The sequence below is a fragment of the Macaca fascicularis genome, chromosome 3 (assembly GCF_037993035.2).
Source record: "Macaca fascicularis isolate 582-1 chromosome 3, T2T-MFA8v1.1".
NCBI lineage: Eukaryota > Metazoa > Chordata > Mammalia > Primates > Cercopithecidae > Macaca > Macaca fascicularis.
In genome coordinates this window covers 105,597,429-105,623,975 of record NC_088377.1, presented here as the reverse complement: position 1 = coordinate 105,623,975, position 26,547 = coordinate 105,597,429, and the positions used below count along the sequence as shown (strand labels likewise).

Below are 26,547 nucleotides of genomic sequence, written 5' to 3'. Positions count from 1 at the left end.
TTAGAGAAAGGTAGCAAATTTGGCTTTGAGCTTAACAGCCACTACAAATTGCGTTCCATGATGTACATAGGCCATAAGATAAAAATCTTTCAAAAAGGATAATATAGTGGAGCTAGAAACCAGTCACCTATAGTAATTCTTTTGTTACTGTAGATTCACTACAGTATTATTCACTCCAAGATTATTGTCAGCAGTCTTTTAATTAGGAATTTTATCTTAGTATCAGTCAAACAGAAGATGCAGAATACTCATAAATGTAAACATGAGGATTGCTGGAAAGAATAAGACATGAACAGATGGCAGCGTTGTCTTTAACACTATATGGATTAGATTTTGAGGATTAATACCAGAATTACCGGAAATATATCTAACCTATTTATTATATTCACTTCTAGTTGGAGTTTGAGCAAGTAAATATGCATTGTAATACAAACATTTCCTTTTAAAACTCTTCAACAGGACTCTGACTTAAAGAAAACAGTGGATGAAAGTGCACGGATTCAGAGAGCATACAACCACTATTTTGATTTGATCATCATAAATGACAATCTAGACAAAGCCTTTGAAAAACTACAAACTGCCATAGAGAAACTGAGAATGGAACCGCAGTGGGTCCCAATCAGCTGGGTTTACTGATGATTCAGTAAGGTTAACAATGAAAATTAAACTTTAAAAAAGTGACTGTAACAATTAAACCTTCTACTGAGAAAATACATCACAGTTAGAAGATCATCTGCCAAGTCCGGGCGTTTTTATGGTGTAGATTGAAATAACAGTACACTGTTCTGAATTTTTATATAAATTGTGGTTGGGAAGGTGTACTAATATATAATTTATCTTAATTTTTCTAACTTTGTATGGATAATCTTTCTATTCATATCACATAAAGAAATGCGTTGAAGCATTTTGTATATGTTTTGATTTAGTACTCTTGCCTTTTTCATCAAAGGAGTTTTCAAATCATTCACTCTTAACATTGGTCTCACATTTTCACTGTGATAATGAATATTACTTGAAATAGTTTTGTAAAGCTGTCATTTAGTTCAGTATTGAAATAGTGAAGGGTTAGTCTTAATAGAAGAAAATATAGTTATTGACCTTCCTTCTTATAAATTTCTTACAAAAGCAGAATTTTAATGTCAGTGTTACAGCTAGTCTACTACCATCTAAATCTGACATCAAAAGTCTGATCAGTTTACATATTTTCATTATTTCAGAGATGTATGGCTATCCATTCTAATTTATACAGTTGCATTAGTTTCGTCTCTTCATTTCTATCTTTACTGAAAAATTGAAGAGCAATACCTTGCACTCTCTTATGAGGTTATTCTTTTTATTTGTTGCAGTGTTATGATACTAATTTAATGTGTACACAGTAAGCTCTGAGGCTGGAAGCAAGGTCATGCAGACTGAGAGAGTGCCTTATCCTGTAAATCCTTACAGCAAAATGACACTTGAAGAAAGCTTATTTTCACATGTAAAATTTTAACTGACAAAAGGAACCTACTACTTTAAATAATGTTTTTATTAGAACATGGTCAGCAAATGTATCATGCCTCTGCAAATTTTAGTGATGTTTAAAGATGCCTCTAAGTTTGCAGTTGTAGGTTTTTGTGAATAATCAATGTGCTTTTGGAAATGTGATGTGATCCTTAGGGTACCTGTTCTGTCTGTTGTGTTGAGAACCAAATCCATTGAACAACTTAAAAAATTGGGAAATAATTGTCAACTGTTTTGTATACATACACACAAAATATATACATTATATAATATGTATATTATGTATTATATAATATATATTAAATGTTTTGTATATTTTTTACATATCTGTTAAGAAATGTACTTTGTTTTTTGTTTGTTTGTTTTGAGATGGAGTCTGTCTCTGTCACCCATGCTGGAGTACAGTGGCACGATCTCAGCTCGCTGCAACCTCTGCCTACTGGGTTCATGTGATTCTCGTGCCTCAACCTCCCAAGTAGCTGGGATTACAGGTGCGTGCCACCATACCCGGCTAATTTTTGTATTTTTAGTAGAGACGAGGTTTCACCATGTTGGCCAGGCTGGTCTCGAACTCCTGACCTCAAGTGATCTACCCACCTTGGCCTCCCAAAATGCTGGGATTACAGGCATGAGCCACCGCACCTAACCAAGAAATGTACTTTTTGTTTAATGATTACCAAAAGAAGTTGCCCTTTAGATGCATTGACTTATACAAATTCCCACATTCACCTCAGTTAATATCTTCCTTTAGGATTCTTGAATAATAGAAATTCTTCCTAAAATATATTCAGAGATGCAACTCATTATTAAATTAAGGTAAGCACATTCTGTATTGTTGCCAGCTTTTCATATAAACATTATTCACACTTTAAAGGATTAGGTGCTTAAATATTGATGGTCATCTTTGTCTAGTGTTAGGTGCCAGACACCTGGCTGCTGAATTTGTTTTTTCCCTCACCAAGGTTGTCATGTGGAATGCCAGCTGGGAGAATTTTGAGGGATCTTTTTCACAATAAAACAAAACACCCAAGTTGTCATATTGTTAAAGTTGGAAATCTATAGGTTTTTCTTTTCTTTCTTTTTTTTTTTTTTTTTTTTTTGATTCTAGATTTCATTGCCAGAATACAAATTCACGTTTCTTGTCCCAGGGCAGGGAATTGGTGACAAAATGGATTATACTATTTTAATAACTGTGGAAACTTTCAAACTACATGTATTTACACCAAATTCTTGGCTTCTCAAGGCAACATGAATTAAAGCACAGTGTCAAGGTGATGCCCTATGACTTAATGTTTTAACACACACTTGAAATTTTAAGAGAAATTTCAGTTCTGCACTCAGGAAATGTGCTGTATTCTCTAATGTACTTTCATGCTGCAGCATGGAGCCTCTTTAAACAGCTTTGGGATAATTATAGCAGCACAAGAAGTTTATCTGCCAAATATTTCAATCATCTTGGTACAATAGATGACTTTTACATCATGTATATTGTTAGCCTTATGTGATATAAAATGTATTACTTAGAAAATATACTTAAAGGAATTATTTCTTATAAATGGTATTCATGATTGACTATTTAATTAATGCATATTAGATTTCTCCTAACACGAAATGATGCAGTTTAGTTCGTTTCAGTCTAGATGCCAGTGCTAACAAGAATACATTTAGATAAGTTCATTGTATCTCAATGAAGAATCATTGAACTTGAAACCCAAGTCCCATATGAATCTGCAGGAATGAGCAGTGCTCTGCTGGGGCAAGAAGCCCAGGGGTCCCAGTGTTCTTCCTAGGTATTGAGAGTATAGCTGTGATCAAGGAAATGTGAACTTCTCTTTTGGGAAGATCTGTAATAATTAGCTTTATGGAAGAGAAAATGGTTTAGAGTGATGTTGAGCAATTGTTAAGGGTTGAAATAGACACACACATGCATGTGCTTTTGGGAAACATGGTGTGCCAGCACATTAATGTGCCTGAGGGCTCCTTGTGGATAGGTGAATGTCCACATTTCAGCACTCAGGGCATGATTGTACACAACTGAAGACTATATATGTATATTTTTTCATTTTCAGATGTACAAATACCCATAGAGGTGATATCCCTGGATAAGTCATTTAACCATAGCTTACTGAAATAAATGTGATAGCCCTACAAAGTAGAATTTTCACCTTCATTACAGCCATGCCTTTATTATGCAGTCTCCATTTCTGTGTAGTATTTGGTAATATCACATGTCAGATACATCAGGAGTTTGTTTATTTTGGCTAACTCTAATATACAATTGCTGAACATAGCTTTCTGAAATGGAAATTATATCAGAAACCCAGTATGCCTACAGCAGTAGTAGCCTAAACCCTAGATTCTAGAATCCAATAAATTTATAGTAGTTTTTAAGAAGTTTCCTTTAAAGCAACAAATAGATTATTAAGGCAAATTTAGATAATAACCCAAGTTAGCGATAAAACCATGTGACATTATAGATTATATCCAGATACTAACTGCTTTGACCATATCCCAATGACAATAAAAAATGATCCTTGCTTTAAAAATTATTAAATGGTACTTATTTTTCTGTATAACAAGTGTCATGATCCCAGTGATTGGAGTTGATTTTCAAGGTGGATAGCCATAGAGTTAGGTAAAATTATTTTGAATTGGCAAACTAAAGATAACAATTTTGAAAATTGCTCAAAATAATAATCTACTTACATTTTACTTTTGTAACTTCTGAAACAGTACTCCATTATCCAGAAATCACAGGCTAGAGAGCCAATAATTTTATAGTAATTAACCTTAACTAAACATGAAAAAGGCAATCCTGAAGTTTTATGTACATAGATAGCAGTTCATTTTTTAAATGTTTGAGTTGCCATATATTATGTATGTGTGTGTGTATATATATATATACAACTATGTGTATAATACGTAAAATTCTCCCAAAATATATGAATATAAAACTGAATGTATTCATTCATGTAATTATAACTAGCATTCTAAAATTTTTAATTACTCCCATTTCTTTGACATTCTGAAACTTTTTTTAGATTGTTTTTAAAGGCTCTGGTTCCACCAGAGCTGGTTCCACCAGATAATCTGGTTCCACCAGATTATCAGAATCTGATAATCTTTCTGAAAAATATATGAGAAACTCAGAAAGTAGTCATTATTATAATAAATTTAATTTTCTTAGGGAAAAAGGACAGGTTTCTGGATGGAAACCCCTTGGGAAATTCTTATTTAAACTTTTGAATGAATCTGTAATATGATTCAGGTTGAGATTATGGTACCTGCCCTTGTCTTATTTCAAGAGATTTGCTGTGAGAATTCATGTAATAACATCTGTAATGTATTTGGAATTCTTGGGAGAAATTCATTCTTTTAAATAATGGGATTATTGTATATAGTACAAATGAATACTCATAAAATTTAAGAATACATTTGACTAATAATTGAGCATCTTGTCAGTTTTTATGCCAGTATATATTGTATACCTGAGGAAGATGACAGTTCTATAATTTTTTTAAGGTAAGGTTATTTTTAAATTGCATTTTTGTTCTAGCGTTTTGCAGTTTATATTCTTTTTAAAATATTTCCCATAATTCATCATGCTACCTTCTGTGTTCTTGGAATGGTTTTTGAAAAATGCACGGATTCGAACAGGAGTCCTTAACATACTAAACAGCGAAAGAATGATGATATATCATTTCTAAAGTAAGCATAGTTCACACCACTTTGGCAAGACACTGCAGTACTTTTTAAAAAATATTCTCTAGTGATAAAAGTAAAGACAGGGTAGATCCTAATTCTGACTTCTGACTGTGTGATCTTCGATGAAATTTATACTTCCCTTTAACATTACTATTCTACTTGTTAAGTAAGGCTAAGTTAATATTTGTCTTCGCCTTAAATTCTAATTTGTAATTTGTAACTGTGATGTGGTAACTGATATGCTGAACTGAAAAATCCTTATTTAGTTATTTTAAAGTGTACCTCTTTCTGAAGTAATGTAGTAAATGGAGGAATACTTTTCAGGAATTCTTCTTCCAGTTTTAAAATAGCCCCAGATAAAGTTTCAGCCGGAAGAAGGTCTGTTCTGCTCTCTTAGTCCTAATCAGAAAGTCCCTTTTAGCTTATAAACCCGTACTAAATCCAAACCCTTAACAAATCCTTGCTGCCAGCCAGACCACTCACAAGTCAAAAAAATGTAAGCAAACATTCCAGTACTTGGTTACACCAGAAGACTCTGATCTTTGCCCCTGAAAACTGTCCTACTTTTTATCCTTATACCTGAAATCACTGTAGCCCTATTGTTTTACCCATACCATTAATTTAAAAAGGCGTCTATTTCTTTGTAGAAAAAAACATTCACAGTGAGGTTTTAGTTTGTGAACCTCAAAATCCAGATATTAATCCACTTTAGTTATTACTTTCTAATTGCTTCTCAGTCATTGGCTGATAATGCAGTGGTGTGATAAATTTGACTTATGTCCACATACAAAAGTCGATCAGAAGGGATAGTTCTCTTCCTTTTTTCCCCTCCTACTGGCTCTTACTGTTTTCTAATCTCCAATGTAAACGGAATGAACACATCTATAGTTAAGGTAAAAGCCACCAATAAAATCCGAAGATAGAATGATTTACTGCTTGTAAAGCAACTGTCTTTGAATCTTATGAAATAGGTGGTGGTGCTACCACAGAAGCCAAAAAGGTCTTAAAATTGGAAATAGATGTCTTTATTGTACTTCAGCCAACAGCAAGCCAGGAGAAGAAACATATAAATATGGCAGGCCATATATGAAATTTGGCTCTCCTCCTATCAAAGTAGCCTGGGAGCTTGGAGGAAGCCTAATTAATTAACTTAAACAGGAAAAAAGTATACTCATCTGATGTATGTAAAAACTCATCAGCTGTAAATTACTAACATTAAACCAGAAGTCATTACCATTTAAAATGTGTGGTTTTCATCTTATTCTTAAATAGGAGAGGTGGACAGTAGTGTAAGTAACACTGCTTTAAAGACATGAAACTTGTCCTGGTAAACATGGTCCAAATGAGAAATGCCTCCATCTTTTCAGGTAGAACCAGATTTCAGGCATAGCTTAGCTAATCTGTATTTGAAATACAATATAAATATTTCTTATGTCTCTGTATCCTCTTAAAAAGAATTGCTGACTGACTCCTGTCTCTTCAGTAACAGATTTTTTTTTTTTAAAGAAGTGATATATTGGACTCTGTTGTAGAAGAATGAGCACTAGTATTCAGCAACAAGTGCAATTTCTCCATGTAATGTTGAGCTCTGTTAGAGCTTATGGTGAGTATTTGATGTGAAAACCTTGCTGTGGGAATTTTTTATTCTTCCTTTTCCCCCCATCCCAGTTCGTTTTGGTAAATCTTTTCTTTGAACACAGACGCATGCTTTTTTAAACCTCTAGTCTTCGAAATAACTGTAGAAGAGAATCTTTAAAAAAAAAAAAAAAAAAAAATGGAGGGCAGAATGCTTGTTAGCAATCTGAAAATCAAAGCTGAACAAGCTGCTTAAGTTTCTGATTAAGAAGTTTAAAAAGAAAAATTGCTGCTGCTTTCCAGGTAATTGTATTATTAGTTTCTGTATAAAAGAAACATTATTGCTGTTGTTGTATAAATAAAATTTTCCTGCAGTACAATTAAGTATTGATTTTTCAGAAACTGTCCCTATAAATCTTTTCACATATTTCCAAGTGCTGTCCAAAACAAAAATTATTGAAATGTCTAATCTGTGAGATTACATACTCCTGGTAAGATATTTTTGTATATATAAAGAAATATTTACTATTGGAAAAAAGTGTTTCATTTATAGGTAGAACTAAGGATTAGAGATAATAATGGAGGATATCTGATTAGCTTTGATAATTTTCTTTTAACTGTTTGCATTTTTTTTAACTTTTAGGTTTGGGGGTACATGTGAAGGTTTGTTACATAGGTAAACACGTGTCACAGGGGTGTATTGTACACATTATTTCATTGTCCAGATACTGAGCCTGGTAACCAATAGTTATCTCTTCTGCTTCTCTCCCTCCTCCCACCCTCCCCACTCAAGTAGACCCCAGTGTCTGTTGTTTCCTTCTTTGTATTCATAAGATATTATCATTTAGCTCTCACTTAGAAGTGAGAACATACAATATTTGGTTTTCTGTTCCTGTTTTGATTTGCTAAGGATACTGGCCTCCATCTCCATCCATGTTCCTGCAAAAGACATGATCTCATTCTTTTTTATGGCTGCATAGTATTCCATGGCATATGTATGTGTATGTGTGTATATATATATATATATATATATATATATATATATATATATATATCTCATATTTTCTTTATCCAATCTGTCATTGATGGGCATTTAGGTTGATTTGTGTTTTTGCTATTGTGAATAGTGCTGCAATGAACATTTGCATGCATGTCTTTATGGCAGGAATATTTATATTCCTCTGCGTATATACCCAGTAATGGGATTGCTGGGTCAAATGGTAGTTTGCTACCTTTTAACTCTTTGAGGAATCTTCATTACTGCTTTCCAACTAATATACACTCCCACCAACAAGGTATGAGTGTTCCCTTTTCTCTACAACCATGCCAGCATCTGATAGTTTTTGACTTTTTAATAATAGCCATCCTGACTGGCGTGAGATGGTATCTCATTGTGGTTTTGATTTGTATTTCTCTAATGATCAGTGATATTGAGCTATTCTACATGTGGTTGTTGGCCACACATGTCTTCTTTTGAGAAGTATTTGTTCGTGTCCTTTGCCCACTCTTTAACGGGGGGGGGGGGGGGGGGGGGAGGGCGCTGTTTTTCTCTTGTAAATTTAAGTTCCTTGTAGATGCTGGATATTAGACCTTTGTCAGATGCATAGTTTGCAAGTATTTTCTCCCATTCTGTAGGCTGTCTGTTTACTCTGTTCGGTTTCTTTTGCTGTGGAGAAACTCTTAAGTTTAATTAGATCTCACTTGTCAATTTTTGCTTTTGTTGCCATTGCTTTTGGTATCTTTGTCATGAAATCTTTACTTGTTCCTATGTCCAGGATGGTATTGCCAAGGTTGTCTTCCAGGGTTTTTATAGTTTTGGGTTTTGCATTTAAGTCCTTAATCCATCTTGAGTTGATTTTTGTATATGGTTTAAGGAAGCAGTCCAGCTTCAGTCTTCTGCAGGTAATTTCTTTTAAGTGCTAAAGGTCTTTGTAAAAAGCCCCTAAAGTCATTTAGTTTTTCCCACCTAAATAAATAAATTGATCACCTGCCTCTACAACAGAAGCCCTAATCATTGTTTTCTCTATCCCAGCCCGATTTGGTGATTTTCAAAGACACACTCAAGGAAAGAATTTCAGTGTTGGGGAAGGTTAAAATACAGGACCAAGAAAACGAGGCTTCTATGCTGAGATGGCATGGAATACTCTTGACCATTTCCCAGCTAGCCAGGAATGTAAGAAACCCTGGTGAGAAAGAGAATGAACTGACCCACTCTGGCACACAGCTCAGCACTGCAGCCTGCAGTGAGAGGGAATGTGGGCCCACCAGGCTGACAAGAGAGACAGAGGTGTGGCACTGGGTACATGCAGGAAGCCTCCTTCCAGACAGGGCCCTTTGCAACTTTTGCCCAAGCTAATTTCCAGGATTACCTACCTCATACTTAAGAAATTGCTAGTACAGTGTATCTCTGATGTCTCCAGAAGAATTAGATGTTATCTTCTTCGTCCTTCCATCTTATACTACCTTAGTTTTCTATCACAACCACAAATTTACCAACTTAAGAGAACACAAATTTATTATCTCTTCTGTAGGTCTGAAGTCCAACACAGATATCACCAAGCTAAAATCAAGGTGTCGGCCGGGGCCTGTTAGGGTTCTTACCTGGAGATCTGAGGAAGAACCCGTGTCAGGCTTGTGCAGGTTGTTGGCTGACTTCATTTCCATGCAGCTATAGGACTGACGTCCATGTTTCCTTGCTGGCTGTCAGAGGGACTGCGTTCTTCTCTTGCTCTGGTCCCTTCCATCTTCAGAGCTAGCAGCAGCACATAGATCTTTCTTTTTTCCTTTTTTTTTTTCCGAGATGGAGTTTTGCTCTTGTTGCCCAGGCTGGAGTGCAATGGCACGATCTCAGCTCACTGCAACCTGTGCCTCCTGGGTTCAAGTGATTCTCCTATCTTAGCCTCCTGAGTAGCTGGGATTACAGGTATGCACCACCATACTCAGGAATTTTTTTTTTTTTTTTTTTTTTTTTTTTTTTTTTTTTTTTTTTTTTTTTTTTTTTAGTAGAGATGGGGTTTCACCATGTTGGCCAGGATGGTCTCAATCTCTTGACCTCGTGATCCGCCCACCTCAGCCTCCCAAAGTGCTGGGATTACAGGCGTGATTACAGGCCACCGTGCCTGGCCGGCACATAGATTCTTTCTATCGGCCTCACCTTTCCTGCGTTTTCTTGGGCCAAGTCTCCCTCACAGTCTCTTCTGCCTTATTTCCTTTAAGGGCCCACCCACATAATCCAGGATAATGTGTCCGTGTCAGGTCCATAACTTTAAAAGCATTTGCCAAGTCCCTTTCTGCCATGTAAAATAACATACGGGTTCCAGGGACTAGGTCTTGGACATATTTAAGGAGTCATTAATGGACCAACAATACTAGCTATGTCAGTGGTACTCCTTTCATCCATTTATGAAGAAGTGGTCCTCTTATGAATGGAAATATCAGAATTAAGGGGGCTGTCCTGTGCTATTCTAGGAAGTATTCATTTTATTTACTGTTTTCCAGATGTCCTGAGCTAATAGACTTGTTTGCAAATCTAATTATGAAAAAAAAAGTATGGTTCTTAATGTCAATAGGGGCACTTTTTAAAAAACATTTAATGAGGAAGAAGTTGGAGATATTATCAGTTAGAAACCTCCAAATATGGTATCTCCAACTTCCTCATTAAATATTTTTAAACCTTTGGAAGCCCAATTCCACCTCACTGCAAGCACACCTAGCCTTGTTGGACCCACATCTCTACAGGTGTCTGCTAAGATGCCTGGCAGTAATGGGAGGCTGGGAACAACTGTAGTTGCATAAAGCTACCTCCTTTTTAATAGCTAGTTCTTAAAACACAATCCAGCATGTCAACTGGCTGGTCTTAGAACAGTTGTGAAACAGCTAGATTCCTGACTGACGTAACCCAGACTTTCGGGACTTGTTGGGATGGCTTCTTTCGATCTGAAGTCTTTCATTTTCGTCTGTTTCTTAATTTGGAGGATAGGACATACAGAATTCTCGCAGGAATAGAAAGGTAAAAAATCTTTCTCTGCCTCTTGTCTCAACCTCTAAGTTGCTCTCTCCCCAAAGAGCCACCGTTAGATTTCATGTGAACTCTTTAAATGAAATTTTCCATACATATTGATAACATATATACATCTTTTTACACAAGTAGATTCATATTACACCTTCGTTTGCAGTTTGTTCTTTTTACTTATTTCAGAAAATCAGACAAAAGGCAGTATAGTGCCACCATTTTAGCACAATTGCTTTCACTTTTGCATATTCCTTTCCAGTTTGTATATAAAGTTCATTTCTGTATAGTTGCTGCCACCATGTGCCACTTTATAGCCTCTCCCCCAACATATAAGCATTTCCATAAAGAGTCTCATTTTTAGTAGTGGTGACAAAAGGATTATTTGTTTTATTCTTCCTTGTTAACATTAAAATCTGAAGGGAAGAAAGGGAATAAGTGGATGATATTGCAGGGAAAAAATAGGTGCTGTATAATATGTTTCCAACAACTGCTACCCCTCATCCCCAGTGGCTCAGATCCTGTCTATGGAATCAGGGATCCAGTCCAAGCTATTTATAGAAGAACATCAAAACAGAATAAAAAGCAAAATAGACACAGTTCAAAGTTTTCTTTAATAGGAAATCAACATGTGCTAGACATAGAAATAGAATGTTCACCAGAGCATGGCAAGGTCACATAAAATGCATATAGCTAGGGTCCCAAGCAGGGGTGTGTTACTATTAGATTTTTTAAAGTTTAATTTTGTTTAGCAGAAGAATATACTCTAGGAGCATTTACAGTTCATTTTCATTTTCAGTCATCAAATAGCATACATCACATCCAAAACGCAGCCTCTTGTGTGTAGAGAAATTGCCTTCCCACAGCAGTCACAATGTAAAAAGAACTTTTGGATTAAAGGGTCAGACTCTTTCTGTATAACAAAGAAAGTGGAATGCAAGTGACAGATGGACTTATTGTGCAGAAAAAAAGTCTGAATGTATGCTAAGAATTCTCAGCCCTCCCAGCTCTTTAGGTGCTGGAACCTAACTCAGATGCTGGCTCACCAGCACAGGAGGGCCTCTGATAAGGAAAACTGTTTAAAGAGTACCTGGTGGCTAGAAGTCAGGTCATTCATAATGCAAAATGTCACCACTTCTTAAACTGTTTTGTAAATTCATTTCAGTGGTCAACTTTTAACGTGCATGTGACCTTTAACAATTCTGAAAAATACTCAGCCTTGGCCAATAACACGTACTTCTAGTTCACATATGACATCATGAATGTTCTCTGCCTAAAGCACAGAGTCCATTCAGGGCTATACAAAGTAGTGGGAAGACTTTAGAGTCCTTCAGAATGACAGCTTTCACAGATGACTTCAGTCTCTCCAGGCTAATGTCAGCTGAGGCAAACAAGCGCTGCACAATCCCAAACCTTTCTGTATCTTTCAGGGGAGCCAGGGTTGGGTCTTCAAGATCAGATACTCCATCATCAGACAGAACACGAAGCTGAAATGACACATTTAAACAAATTCACTTTAAAAATGTTCTTTAAAAATCCACATTGGATAGTAATGCACTTGTAGGTAATTCTGGGGGAAAAAAGCTATGTCTTTTTTTTTTTTTTGGAGACAGAGTCTTTCTCTGTCATCCAGGCTGGAGTGCAGTGGCACAATCTCAGCTCACTGCAACCTCTACCTCCCGGGTTTAAGCGATTCTTTTGCCTCAGCCTCCCAAGTAGCTGGAACTACAGGCGCGCTACCACGCCCAGCTAATTTTTGTATTTTTAGTAGAGACGGGTTTCACCATGTTGGCCAGGCTGGTCTCAATCTCCTGACCTCAGGTGATCCGCCCGCCTTGGCCTCCCAAAGTGCTGGGATTACAGACATGAGCCACCACGCCTGGCCAACTATGTCGTTTTTTAAATTACCCAAATACAGCAGGAAAACCCTTGAAGTGTAACATGATATATTTGATTCAGGCCTGATTCTATCCCGTTTGCCTGGTGTCCTCTGTCTGAATCCCTACTCTCCGAACTTTCTACTAGTTCCTTTCTACTAGTTCTTAACTCCAGTACATTAGAAACGTCAGAATGTACTTTGCTCATATATGCAGTATGCCAAGTTTCTGATTCACTGAAGATATCAGAACTTCTTATATATTTGCATGAACTCCTCAAAGGTAGGTACCATAGTTTATAATTATCCTTCCTGCCTCAAGAACCTTTTCCCTTGCTATTCCTTCTTCCAAACTTCCCTATTGATCTCCCTTTCTCGTCACTCAGTTGTCAGCTGAAATGCCACATCGAGGGCCTTTCCCAATCCCTTTCCATCGATCTACCCCCAACCCCAGAACTCAGCCTTATGTTACTCCATTATGGTATATCCATAAACTTAGTCCCCTTCCCTTATTTAACCCTAAGCTGCTCGTGAGAGCAGGGACCTCGTCTGCCGTGCCTATGACGCAGACACTCAATGTGTTCTTCACCGAGGTCACTTTGGATGCTGCTCTAGTTCCACCTGCTCAGCACATACTTGAAATATTTGATTTGCTTTTAGGGTCTTGATCCGTGCCTGTAATACTTTTAAGAAAATCTTCAGCAATTAAAAATTTGCCAGCAGATTTCATTTTGAAACAGGCATTCAAGATCTGATTATAATATAAGTAGTAAAATTTCAAATTAAAAATGAAATAAGCCTAGAAAATATGCCTGAATTTTAAGAAATCTGAAGGGAATCCAAAAGAAAACATTCCAGAAATGTCCTGAGCAGTGGTGACTATCCTGAAAGTCGTGCAGCTTGTCCAGGTGACTGAAGGGTAGCACTCACTGGAATGTAAAAGTACTTGTGTGTTTATTATCAAAATCAGCCTCACGAACCTCGTAGATTTGCCAAATACAACTCACACAATGTAACCACAGGCTTAACGTTACCATTAGGCTCAGACTGCAAACTACTGATTGTGCTTTAGAGAGTAGATTAGACCTGCTCTGTAAGCACAGCATCACACCCAGTGATTTGAGGAGGAGCCCCACTGGTGCAGGCTGGAGACTGTCAACAGCATTGCAGGCTCCCTGTCCTTACACCTGGCGGATGACAGCTGCGCAGCATCCAGCTTGCTTCTCTATCTACCACCCCCTTTGCCCACAGGCATTTGTAGGTATAAGGGGGTAACAGTGACCCAGAGGGTGGTGGAGTGAAGTTAACATTCGCTATTGATTCTAACTCACCCTTTCACCAGTTCTTGGAAATGTGTTAATGTATCTGGCACTGTACTCCCAAAAGCCCTTCAGAAAGCCTCTCAAAGTTACCCTGGCTACTAGACAAGAAAAGACAGGGCTGCAGATAGATTTTGTGCCCTGTTTTAAGTAAATCCCTTAAAGAAATATGACACTCAAATTCCTTGAGGAGGCAGACACCTTGATGTCTTAAATAGAGCTATTGCAAATCTGAGGGGAGGTATGTGAAGACACCCAGGAAGGTCTTTGACTATGTTGAGCAGCTGCCAAAAGGCAGAATGTGCAGAAGCAGGATACCTTCCATTCTGAACTCCAAATGTGTTCTGGCTGCTGTTCTTGAAACACCAACAGAGCAGAACCTGGGGGGTAACACAAATGTCCTAGAGCTGATCTGCAGGGAGGAGGACAGCTAGGTGTGAGTTTGTCAGAGAAGGGGTTAGATAACATGGGCTTGGCAGGATTTTCTTTTTTACCTGCTTCAGTTGCAGTTGATGAGTCTGTAAATACTTAGGAAGGACTAACTTAGTAAATGCTGAGCACTCAGTTGCTGCAAGAGGAGCTGAGATCTGAAAGCAGAGCTGTTGTTTTGCTCGTCACTGCGTACAATTAGAATAATGACATGTATTGTTTCCATAACCAGACTGTGCCACCAGCCTTTACCCTCAGCTGGCCCAGGACACACATGCTGGCACATTTTCAAGTAGTTCCATTTTTGCAGTCAGTGTACAAGAATGCAGGTTCCTCTGGGCCTGTGGAAGCTTTCAGTTGTGAGTGATACCTGATCTGCTCCTTGGAATGATGCCATGCTGCATAGTCTTCTGATGTCTTTGTTATGCACAAAGGCACCAACCACATTACTCGGTGTTCCCAGAGTAGATGTGTACCAAATGTCAGGGTCCTATCTAGGCAGTCTGCCCCAATACCTGCTTCCCAGATCTGATAGCAGAGCTCTGAGAGATGATCCTTTGGGCCAACATAGCAGGTTGGCCTTGGACTTTAGTAATTAGGCCTTAAAATAGTCAGACCATGTGTGCTCAGGTCCTCTGCCCCAGGCTGAGCAACATCTGCAAAAGCTACACAAGACTAGCTACCCCATCAGGGTGGCTTCAGGGCAACCTATTGGTGGTTCTTTCTACTAATGGCTCAATCTATAATTGAAAAAGGAAAAGCTTAACCTTAACTCTCTAGGGCTAAGCTCATCATTACCTAACTCATGCTCTTATAATGACATTTCCAGAGGGCACCAAGCTAACGATACTCCTAAAAGTGGATGAAAGAAGCTATGTCTCGCTGGGACAGATCAGTCCTGGATACCTCCCTGGCGAATCTGCTGCACAGCTCAATCAAACCAGTCTCAGCACAAAACTGCCATTGCAAATAATATGGTGTCAGGCCCCTTTATTGTAATGTAACACCAAACCTTGGCCAAAATTCTCTCCAAACAATGGGAAAAGTATAAGATTTGGAGTCTAAAGGATGGAGTCCTGGACCTGCTAACAAGTTATTTGGACAAATCATTTTGTCTCAGTCTTCCCAGGGGGTGGGATGTGTATAAAAGTGGGGTTAATAGCAATAGTTATTTAATCTATCTTGGAAGAGCTGTTGTGGATGAGAAGTGCTAGAGGTGTTTTATCGGCTGTTGGATGTCTACCCCCTCATCATTTCCCCATTCCCATCTATTCTAAGGTCCCATCTGGGAGGTTACTTACCAAGTGGCACAGTGTGGGAATGATCTGGAGTTTGCAGCAAGTGCCCAGCAGAGCTGCTGCATTATCTGGCATTTCTGCAGGAGACAAAAATCACAGTCACAGTCCAAAAAAACAAGTCCATGGGAACAGAGCCAGCCCCTGGATGGCACCTAACTTATATTTTAGTACTTTCCCACCAGCCAGGCAGGGGAGGTACCCAGCAGTTGTTGAGTAAGTGAATGAACGGTGCTAAATGGGCAGCAAAGACCTTGTAGAAAACAGATGTAGGAACCCAGCTGCCAGCTCTGCATTCCACAGAGGATACTCCTTGACATTCGATTTACCAAATGGAAAGAACTGCCCAGACTGGGGGAAAGAAAGGAATCAGCATGGAAAAGTAGACCCTGCCATCTGGTGACAGAAGAGTGACATTTGAGCCCCTCCATGCATTCAGGCTGCAGCCTCAGGTACACCTCTATGAGCTTCAGTTTCCTCATTTACATAGTTGTTTTGTTTTTGCATATGTCAGAGTACTATGTAAACTATAAAGGGCTCTATCCCTGTCACCAATCATTTTGGGGAGGAAAATGCAGTCTGGCAACAGTAGAAAGGTTGGAGCAGAGCTGTGCCAGGCTAGGGGCTGCACCAGAAGGGCCCTTGCCAAGCCCCAGGGAACGGAATACCAGGTCAGTGTTACTCAAAGTGGATATTAAACACCTCCCAGAGTTCCTAAAAGGACCACAATCCCTTGGGGGTTTTCAGCTTTGAGCTGAAAAGGCAAAAAAGAATGAGTCACCTGCTGAATCAGGTAGCTGAGGGACTGGTTAGGAACTCAGTTGTTCCCACCATGTATTAGCAGCCTAAAAAAGGCAATGTGTTGTTGAGGTGTGCCCCAGAGGGTACAACGGACCATGGCTCATTCTCAAGAGAGAGTGTAGGCTACTAAGGGTGTGGGGCAGCACCTAGGGGGATGCTCCTGCCAGAGAACCTAATGTGGTATTCAAAATGTGTGTGCATTTGTCTGAAGAGAAAATCCACAGTTTCTCAAGTAGTCTCTTACCCCAAAGCAGGAAGATGAAGACGGAAAGCTATGTGGCCTAGCGTATCCAGCTGAGCCTCTGTCCCCAGCCATCTCATCTGCCATTGCTGCCCTGCCTTCACTTTCTAGGATGACTCCAGGGACCCAGGTAGCCATCATCCTCATCCCTTATTCTTGGAAATACCTGAGTCCCATATTACTCATTTAGCCGTTATCTTGAGCATGGTACACTAGGTGCTAGGTGCACAGGAATGAAAGAACAGCATCTAAGTTACCAAGCTTACCCACCAATTTTACTACTTGACTCTGATTTCCTGGAGGGCCAAGATTTGATATTTACCTAGCAGTGCCTAAAACATAGTCTAAGCTTGTTAAATGTTTCTTGAACTGAAATTATTTTGATTGCTCTTCCATATACCAATTCTGTTTTACAAATAGGGTCCAAGGAGGTCAGACCTTTTGACTTGCTTAAGGTTACGAAGTGGTGGAGGAAGCTTCCCAGGAAACAGGTCACATGTGGGACTGAAGTGCTGAAAACAGCTATTAGCCAGAAACTGGTGTGAGGACCTAAGACCACCCTATTTTCTATTCTAGCACTTTCCTCGGTTTCTAAGGAGAGAAGATTATACTAAGAGGGAAAAAAAATCAACTCAGAAGGGCTGAGGATTAGCAAGAGCACAAATGGAAGGGCTCTACGCCAGCCTGGCCTCCGCTGGGACTGACATACAAATGAGATCACAGTTCAGAGAAATAAAAAAGGGCAGGATTGGTTGAAAAATTTAGAGACTGCCAGCTGCACCTAAAGATTTCACTACCTTTGAGTTTCCAATTCAGAAACAGCAAGTCAGTCTCATATCATGTGTCAACTGAGTAGCCTGCTGCCTGTGTGCAAACTTGCAGAGATTTTTTTTCAAGTTGGACTGCAGTGGCATGATCATAGTTCACTGCAGCCTTGAATTCCTGGGCTCAAGCGATCCTCCACAGCCTCTCAAGTAGCTGGGACTACAGAGATACACACCACCCTGCCTGGCTAATTTATCTTTTGTACAGATGAGGTCTTGCCATGTTGCCTAGGCTGGTCTGGAATTCCTGGGCTCAAGTGATCCTCCTACCTCAGCCTCCCAAAACGCTAGGATTGCAGATGTGGGCCACGACACCCAGCCAGTTGCAGAGAATTTGATGCTGTGTCTAGGCTCAAGTAGAAGGGGACTGTGGTGCATTCATGATGCTGGCTCTGTGTTACCTACTTGGCATCACTGATCCAGCCTATTGATAGAAATGCTGCAGTAAGTAATGGGGTATATGAATTCTTTAAAAACTGAAGATTACTGGGTCTGTTTCTGTGTGGTGCTGGGTAGGAACCCTGAATGTATCAGAAACCAAGTGTCCTGACTAATGTCACCATGAAGGGAAGCTGTGGGGACTGGTTTGCCACAACTGGCTTTTCTGAGAGGGAACAGGAAGCCCAGCTTCCTTGTGAAGGATGCCCATCTCCTGACAGGCGCTCTGGCATAGCAGGTTCCGGATGGGAGTGGTACAGAGGTGGCAGAGATTGTTCCACAGTAACTGGATGGCTGCTCCCTTGGGAGGCCATTTCAGGACCAGTGCAGAAGCTATGGATCTGGGCCCAGCCACAGCTCTGCCTCCCAGCCTAGTACATTGGATGGTTGGATGCTCTCTGTGGCCCCCTTGCCCCAGACAGGGGCACGCTGGGTGGGGAATAACAAGTTTGCAAAGATGATCAGAAGGACTGAAATGCTCGAGGAGAGCAGTTGCCAAATGAAAGCTGCTGCCACTCAGCTCTCCTGGGACTCCAGTGTGAACCACAGCCTGTCAGGGAGATGCTTGCTTTTGTTGGCAAGGGGTCACCCACTGTGGCCTTCCCTGGGGGAGGAGGGAGAAGGGCCCTCCGGGAGAGTGGGGAGGCTTGTGCTGGATGGAAAGGCTCTCGAGTCTGTGGTTTCCCATCAGCCTCCTGCCTCTTATCCTCCCTGTCCCGGAAGGGAGAGACCTGTATGTACCAAATCTTCCACAGTTACCACCCTGTGTCCCCAGGAGCATAGATAGTAGGCAAAGCATTTTAAAGCCAGCAGCAGCCATTTCTTTCATTTTCTTATTTTCTCCTTTTCTCCTTACCTGAGAGGGCACTGACCAGGAAGTAGGCTGTCATAAAGAGCTGCTTGCGGCCTGTGTCCTCGGGGCCTGGACACCCACCGTGTAAGCTGCACCCCACTAGCTGCAGGAAGGCCTCAAGGTCCTGCTGCTGCTGAAGCTTCAGCTCCCCCAGCACCGCCATTGGGGGCGAGAGGCCGCTGACCAGGTCATCACACTGTAGGGCAGGGGAGAAGAAGGGGGATGGTCATGACAGCTGGAGATCAAGCGCCACAGCGGGGGCCTCTCCTCACAGCACACACAAGCCCCGGCCCTTACACCCGTCCCCCAAGGAAAGTACCACCCGCAGCTCTTCTCTACATTCTGAAATTGCTCATCCGTGGGGCTACATTTCACTGAAGGGACAGTAAGCTGAACCTGGCTCGCAAGGGTGGGGGCATACTTGCTGGAACTGTGGCCTAGAACCTTCTAGGGCAGGGTCTGTCAGGTAGTGCCAGGGACCAGAAACAAGTGGTTACACACACAACTGGGGAGGGCGATGTATAAGCGTTGTCCTGTCTTGGTTCTCAAGTGTTAAGCTAGGCGCTCCAGCCCCCGGCCACGTTCCCACCGGGCACTGGGCAGCTGCGTCTGCCCCCACAGGGCCTGCTGTGTAGTGAGGCGATCCTGCTGGAGAGCCAGTTAGCTAGGACCACCCTGCCAATTCCGCACCACCCACAGCCTTGGTATCCAGAGCCGGTCATCTGAAAGCTGGACCCCACCCTCGCCACCATCCAGACAGCTTGCTTCTCCAGCATCTGACAGGGCAGCTGAGGCTCTCTCCACAGGGTGCTGGCCTGACATTTTGCTCTTGGAAGAAGTTATTTTCGGAAGTAGAAGTCAGTGGGCTTTTTGAAACTGTTCTCCCTGGAACTGAGCTCCCCACCCTCTAGAATGCAAATATCCTGGTCCGTGGGGCTGTTTCAGTAACAGGTTCCATCACTGATACCCAGGCTCTTTCGGCACAATCTCATTTCAAGAAGGAAAAATAATATGAACACTCCCCTGGAAACCATAAAGCATTAAATCAGTTCTTCAAACTCCCTGCATAATAGAATAGAAAAACAAAAGAACAAAAAACAAAACTAGAGTCAAAATCAGGTTTATAAAGCCTCAGCCTTAAGAAAGGGAGGACGCAGAATCTGGGTGGCTGGAGGGTTGGCAGCTTGTGTGGCTCTCAGCATTTGCACAACTAAGAGTTGACTTAAGGAATCTGACCTCCCCGGATATCCTTCTGCTGCAAAACAGAACAGTGCAAAAGCCTATCTCTCTGTTCTAAATGAAACAGGTTGACTTGCTAGATTCTACCACACGACCCCCTGCAGTGGTCTGAGTAGCGGGCCCCAGCATATGTTACCTGGAACCTTAGTCTTTGCAGATGTAATTAAAGTAAGGAAATCCAAATGAGATCATCCTAGATTAGGGTGGACCCTAAATCCAATGATGGTGTCTTTATAACAGACAGTAAAGGAGAAGACACAGAAACACACAGAGGGGAAGCCCATGTGGAGACAGAGCAGAGGCTGGAGTGCTGCTGCCTGAAGCCAAGAACACTAGGAGCCATCTGCAGCTGGAGGAGACAAGGCAGAATTCTCTCCTAGATCCTCTGGGGGAAGTGTGGCCCTGCAGACACCTAGATTTTGGAATTTCAGGCTCTAAAACGATGAGAATAAATTGCTGGTTTTTTAAGCCCTCAGTTTTGTTGAGGCAGCCCTAGGAAACTAACACCTACCTCCCTCTACCCCTGAGGCCAACTACCTGTCTGCACTTAGAAAACGCAGGACCCAAGAGTCAGAAAAGAGACAGCTGTAGGGAGAAAAGGAGGTGGGGGAACCTTTAACACAATTCCATCCTGCCTCAACGCCTTGCCCCAGGAGGTCTAGCCCATCCCCTGTTCCAGAAAACCCTGGTGAAAACACTGCCTTGAGATGTCCTGGGGCTCACCACTGGTTCCAGGACCATGAGTAGTTCATCATCAAACAGGACTGCCTGGAAGATGTCACTCAAAGCTGTCTGTTGTGGCTCAGGCAGCTCCACAAAGGGATGGAAATTCCTCTCCAGGAGTGGGGTCACTGAAAAGAAAGCACACCCAAGTCTCATGACCACGATGCACATCTCACAACATCGGACAGCAGTTCCTGCTTTTTATAGCTAATCATCAGTTCTTTCATGGATATTCCCAGCTGCATTACCAGTCATGGAACTCAGAAATAAACATCAAGTTACACACCACCCTGCATATTTTTCAATAACCAAAGGGAGGGAGGAGAGAGAGAGAGGGAAGCCAAGTTTTGTATTTCAAGCTTCACTCTTCTCTGATGACTCACTGAACATTAAGTCTAATCAATTATTTTCTGGAAAAGTCATTTAAATTCCTCTTTAGCATGATTTCTCTGGAAGTAAATTATCAAAGCTGAATTACTAAACATAAGTCAGTGCTTTTACAATGCTTTAGAGCCATACGAATTCCAAAATACATTATTTTTCATGTCCTTTCTTGTAGTACATTGCAGATTTTCTATCCTTTAATATTTAATGCCCACTTTTAAAAGGGCTGGCACCCTATTTTCATCGCAAACACAGCTATTCTTTTTCTATCCTGTGCTTCTTCACAAGTCCTCAAGCTGAGCACTGAGTCCCCAAAGCTGTTGCCTCTGCAGGATGCTTAGGGGCCTCTCTCCTTAGAATCTCTTTTCCTTTCTTCTTTTTTTGGTGTTTTTTTTTTTTTTTTTGGTTTTTTTTTTGGGAGGGGGTTAAGATACTCAAGCTTCCTGTAAATTAAGTCTAGTGGAGATTTTATTTTTAAAGATTTGATAAAGGTTTCATATGCAGGGATGCACACTAATACATCAGTGTACCACCCATGAGGATGGAGAATTCCAACTAGCAGTTGTATAAAGCCCCACACAGAGGAACACAGAACGTCAGTAACCAACATATTTCAAAACTCTGCTATACAAACAACTATGTCTTTGCCAGTCCCAGCCTGAAGACAGAAGCTGTCCTGGTCGGTCCAGTCTCTGAGGGTACAAAGACCAGGCAAGCCCCACCCTCCTCCTGCCTGGCACATCCAGCTCCCACTGCACCCTGGCTGACCAGAAAGGCCAACTCAATGGGTGGGCCTGTGGGCAGGACAGAAGGAAGCTGCAGCACGGGACTGCCTTCTGCTCCCCAGTGGCTGTAGGGCCACTGTGCTGTGGTTCTAACCCACAATGACAAAATCCTTTAAGTGGCAGCTGAAAATTGCACCCACTTATCCATCTCAAGGAAGCCAGGATAGGAAAGCCTTATGTTAAAATTGGGCCTTTGTTGTCTTTTCTTCAAATATTGACATTTTTGCTACAAAAGCATCCCCTGGTTTGGGACTCATCAAAGCTCCACGGATGTAGTCACCAGGACTTCTGTGCTTACCCTCCAAGCCGGAGCGACCCTAACCCTACCCCTAACCTGAGCGGTTCCTAGCTCTTTGTGCTAAGCTCTCACCTATTTGTGTCCCCTTTTCCTTGCCTATCTCCTCCTATACGCTGCGCCCCCACACCCCCCACAAAAGAAACCAGCTTTCTAAAGCACCATATGCTGTGAGGAGCAAAAGGAATTGCTGCAGGCACATCCTGGGCATGGCCCCTCTTCCTCTTTGGCGCCATGCAGCCCATGCCATGTGGATAAAGAGCCTCCAAGAGAGCATTTTGCAAGGCTGACAAAGCATTGCTTGTCTTGACAATGAAGCCCAGAATATAACAAAACAGATGCAAAACTTGGGTTCTCCATCCTCACAGCTGATGAGCTTTTCTTAGTAGTCAACAGGGCTTCTGTGCTTACAATGAAAGAAAAATGCCAAGCCCCTGACTACCTCAGTCTCCAACCCCTGCCCTGTGGAGGGTCATTCTCCCCTCCCTTCCTAAAATACAGCACCCACAACCTGGGGCTCCCTAAGATCCAACCGAGGTGAGTCCTGCCAAGTGGACTGGGCCTCGGTGGTATCACCTCTCTTCTCATGTTTTCTGAGAGTCACTGAGGGGTCACTGATGCTGAAGGCCAAACCACCTCTTGGGATACAGAGCTCAGTGGGCCCTCAACTGTCCACTCCTGCCCTACTAGCAATACCTTGCTTTAAAACACTTAGTGGTCCATCCTGGGAAGATATCCCATGCGCAGCATCTGGCATGTCTATGAATGCAAACTCTCGAAAGACCAGGGGGTCCAGGTAGACAGAGTCAATTCTCCTCTTGTTCTCGAAGCCACCTTGTTTCCCTCGGAGAAGGCAGAATTCTGTAGTGCAGAAGAAGAGGACAAGTTACATAAAGTTGAGTCTAAGATGTGCCAACAAGTCTGGACAGGGTCAGCCCAGCCTTGATGGCACATCTTAGACCTAACTTAGAGTGGAGCAGAGGACCCATCCATCTTCCCCATAAAACTCAATCCCTACACACACTATGTTGCTTGACCAAAAGCCCAGCCACTTCCAACAAATAGAGAAATGGCTGTTCTTACATAAAGCTCCCTAATACATAGTCTGTGAACAGGCCAGATGCAATCCTTAAAACATTGGAAATATTATTTTATCCTGATTTGAACAAACTGATTCTAAACAGACAAATGAAACCTGACATGCATAAAACAACTAGGAAAATCTGAACACTGATCATATTTAAAAATTATTGCCAATACATTTAGGTGGCCAAGTAGTTATATGAGTATGTTTTTAAGAAATCAGTGTTTCTGTATTAATACATGGAATAATACACAGCAATAAAAAATGAAATACTGATGTCTGCAGTTATATGAATGAATTTCACAAACATGGTGAGTGAACAATGGCAAACACAAAAGAATACATTCTCTATGAATCTATTTCTATGAAGGCAAAACTAGTCTTTTTTTCAAAAGCCATATTTCAAGCTACTAAAATATTTATAGATGAAACAATATAATGCCTAGGATTTGCTTCAAAATAATCCAGCAGGAGAGGAAGGAGATGGTGAAGTTATGGCTAAAACATGAATTGCCCTAGTCACTGAAGCTGGATGGTGGGCACATGGGAGCTCACTACCTTATTATCTCTACTTTTGAACATGTGGGAAATGTCCATAATAAAAAGTTTTTTTTGTTTTGGTGGTTTTTTGTTTTTTTGAGGAGTCTTGCTCTGTCATCCAGGCTGGAGTGCAGTGGTGCAATCTCGGCTTACTACAATCTCCATTTCCTGGGTCCAAGCGATTCTCCTCTCTCACTCTCCCGAGTAGCTGGTATTATAGGCGCCTGCCACCACACCTGGCTAATTTTTGTATTTTTAGTAGAGACGGGGTTTCACTATGTTGGCCAGGCTGACCTCAAGTGATCCACCTGCCTTAGCCTCCCAAAGTGCTGGGATTACAGGTGTGAGCCACCGCTCTAGGCAATAAAGTTTTTTAAATAATAAAAAGGGCCAGGCATGGTGGCTCATGCCTGTAATGCCAACACTTTGGGAGGCTGAGACAGGCAGACTGCTTGAGCTCAGGAGTTTGAGAGCAGCAACATAGCGAGACCCCGTCTCTACAAAAAAATTTAAAATAAGCTGGGCGTGGTCACGCACGCCTGTAATCCTAGCTACTCTGGAGGCTAAGGTAGGAGGATCCCTTGAGACCTGGAGGCGGAGGTTGCAGTGAGCCAAGATCGCACCACCACACTCCAGCCTGGGCAACAGAGCGAGACCCTGTCTCAAAAAAAAGGAAAGAAATGTTTTCTCAAACACTTCCAAATTTGAGAACCCAGCTAAGGTATCTAAGGTGTAGATAAAAATGTAATTTAGTATGTCCTTACTAAGCAGAAACAGTAAGTGAGCTCAAGAATTAGGGTTTTCTATATGATTCTATTTACTAACTTGTGTACGTAAGCAAAGGCTATGGAATAAAAATGTGGCAGGGCACCGTATTTGCTGAAATGTAGAAGGCATGAGTATTAGCACATATTTTCATTTGCTTGTGGGCATTAATGATGCTCGTAAAGATAGAATGGAAAAGAAAAGAAGAATGGCCATCTAAAGACAAAGGAAACAATCCCTGGCTTTACCCAACTGGCCCACACTCACCAGCATTCAGGGTGCCCCTGCTCCTCCACACTTTGCACTTAGCCACTGGGGTGCAGAGTGTGAACCAGCACCTAAGTCATAACTTTGTTCCCTGAGGGCAGGAGCCTTGACCATTCACACAGCCTCAAATTCTGCCAGAAGCCCTGCCAGGTCCCCAAAATAATGTGGAACCAACTGGCATTTTAAGAATCCACAGCGCCAACCACACTCTCACCTTCATCCATGCACAGCTCCTGAGGACGCTACCAATTCATTCATTCTTTTCATCTATCCATCCCCAGCCAGCCAGCAAATATGCAACAATGTAAATCTTTAAAATCCCCTATACCAGGCCCTGTGCTCACAGCCACAGATACAAAGGACTACAAACCAGGCCTTGACGATGAGTGTGGTTAAGAGTGGGGACGGGTTGACCAGGGCTGAGGCCAGAGTGGCCAGCGGGTGGAGGGGAGGAAAAACGTCTTCCCTTCTGCTCACCCTAGGTTCAAGACTGAGGTCGCTATCACAACAGACAGATTAACAAGAGAGGCCAGGCACGGTGGCTCATACCTATAATCCCAACACTGGGAGCCCGAGGCAGGCGGATCACCTGAGGTTGGGAGTTCAAGACCAGCCTGACTAACATGGAGAAAACCTGTCTTTACTAAAAATACAAAATTAGCTGGCGTGGTGGGCGCCTGTAATCCCAGCTACTCGGGAGGCTGAGGCAGGAGAAGCGCTTGAACCCAGAAGGCAGAGGTTGCAGTGAGCCAAGATCGTGCCATTGTACTCCAGCCTGGGCAACAAGAGTGCAACTCTGTCTCAAAAAAAAAAAAAAAAAAAAAAAAATCAAGAAAAGCATGCAAGTTTACTGAATAGCAGTTTTACATGACATGGAAGCCTTCATAAGAAATGAACATGTGAAGAAATAGTTAAAGCTGAGTACTTTTATGCTAGGTTTGAGGGACAGTGGTGGAGAAATGTGGCAGGGCAGAGCATATGATGGAAAGGCCATTCATCTGGGAACTCAGCAAGGCCTGTCTCTTCACCTCTCTGTGTCCTGTGTCTGGAGACACGGCTGCTGCTTTCCTCCAGGCAGAGGGAGGGCACCTCTCCGCTGAGGGTCTGTAACCTGTGTCAGGGGAAGGTTGGAAAACCCTTCCGAAGTTTCATGACCTGCTACAGGGAGAAGGGTGAGGGGAAGGTCACAGTGACCTTCCTGCTTCTGTCATCTTTTCAAATTCCTTCACTTTAAAATATCTTAGGGTTGCATGTCCTGAACCCCATCACAGGGAAGGAGAACCAGAAAAGCCATCTGATGGTTGGGCAGGAGCAAAAGAGGCAGAGAGCATGCCCAGAGAGAGGCGCAGCAGGCCTGGGGGTGGGAGAGGGCGTGGCATGCCCCAGACCTCAGTGAGATCACGGGGCAAGTGGCGCTGTGACCAGAGGGAAGGCATGAGACCCATGCTGGGCTGGCCCATAAGGTGTGACATGGTGCAGACTGCATTCTTAGGACAGAGAGCCACCGAAGGGTCTCTGAGCAGGTGAGTGAAGTGATCAATTTTAAAACAATCCCATTAGCTACACTGCTAGGATGAAACAGGAAATAATCAGAGTAGCC

General features: G+C 41.8%; 2 protein-coding genes across 27 annotated transcripts in view; one reads left to right on the top strand and one right to left on the bottom strand.

The window, feature by feature from the left end:
• PALS2 (protein associated with LIN7 2, MAGUK p55 family member) overlaps window positions 1-904 on the top strand; it is a 106,753-nt gene extending 105,849 nt beyond the window's left edge. For all 16 annotated transcript variants that reach the window (XM_065542197.2, XM_074035336.1, XM_045388923.3 and 13 more), the window contains one exon: window positions 460-904. In XM_065542197.2, coding sequence (XP_065398269.1) covers window positions 460-636 — 177 coding nt within the window. In that variant the 3' untranslated portion in view covers window positions 637-904. The remainder of the gene's footprint in view (window positions 1-459) is intronic.
• A 10,480-nt stretch (window positions 905-11,384) lies between these two features.
• Window positions 11,385-26,547, bottom strand: part of GSDME (gasdermin E) — a 60,302-nt gene continuing 45,139 nt past the window's right edge. For 10 of the 11 annotated variants that reach the window (XM_045388933.2, XM_005549963.4, XM_045388932.2 and 7 more), the window contains 5 exons: window positions 22,988-23,152; window positions 20,828-20,955; window positions 18,869-19,061; window positions 15,715-15,788; window positions 11,385-12,276 (listed from right to left, as the gene is read on the bottom strand). In XM_045388933.2, the coding sequence (XP_045244868.2) occupies window positions 12,046-12,276; window positions 15,715-15,788; window positions 18,869-19,061; window positions 20,828-20,955; window positions 22,988-23,152 (791 nt within the window). In that variant the 3' untranslated portion in view covers window positions 11,385-12,045. Of the gene's footprint in view, window positions 12,277-15,714; window positions 15,789-18,868; window positions 19,062-20,827; window positions 20,956-22,987; window positions 23,153-25,496; window positions 25,669-26,547 lie in introns of those variants that run through there. The other variant, XM_074035347.1, reaches the window with a different exon arrangement.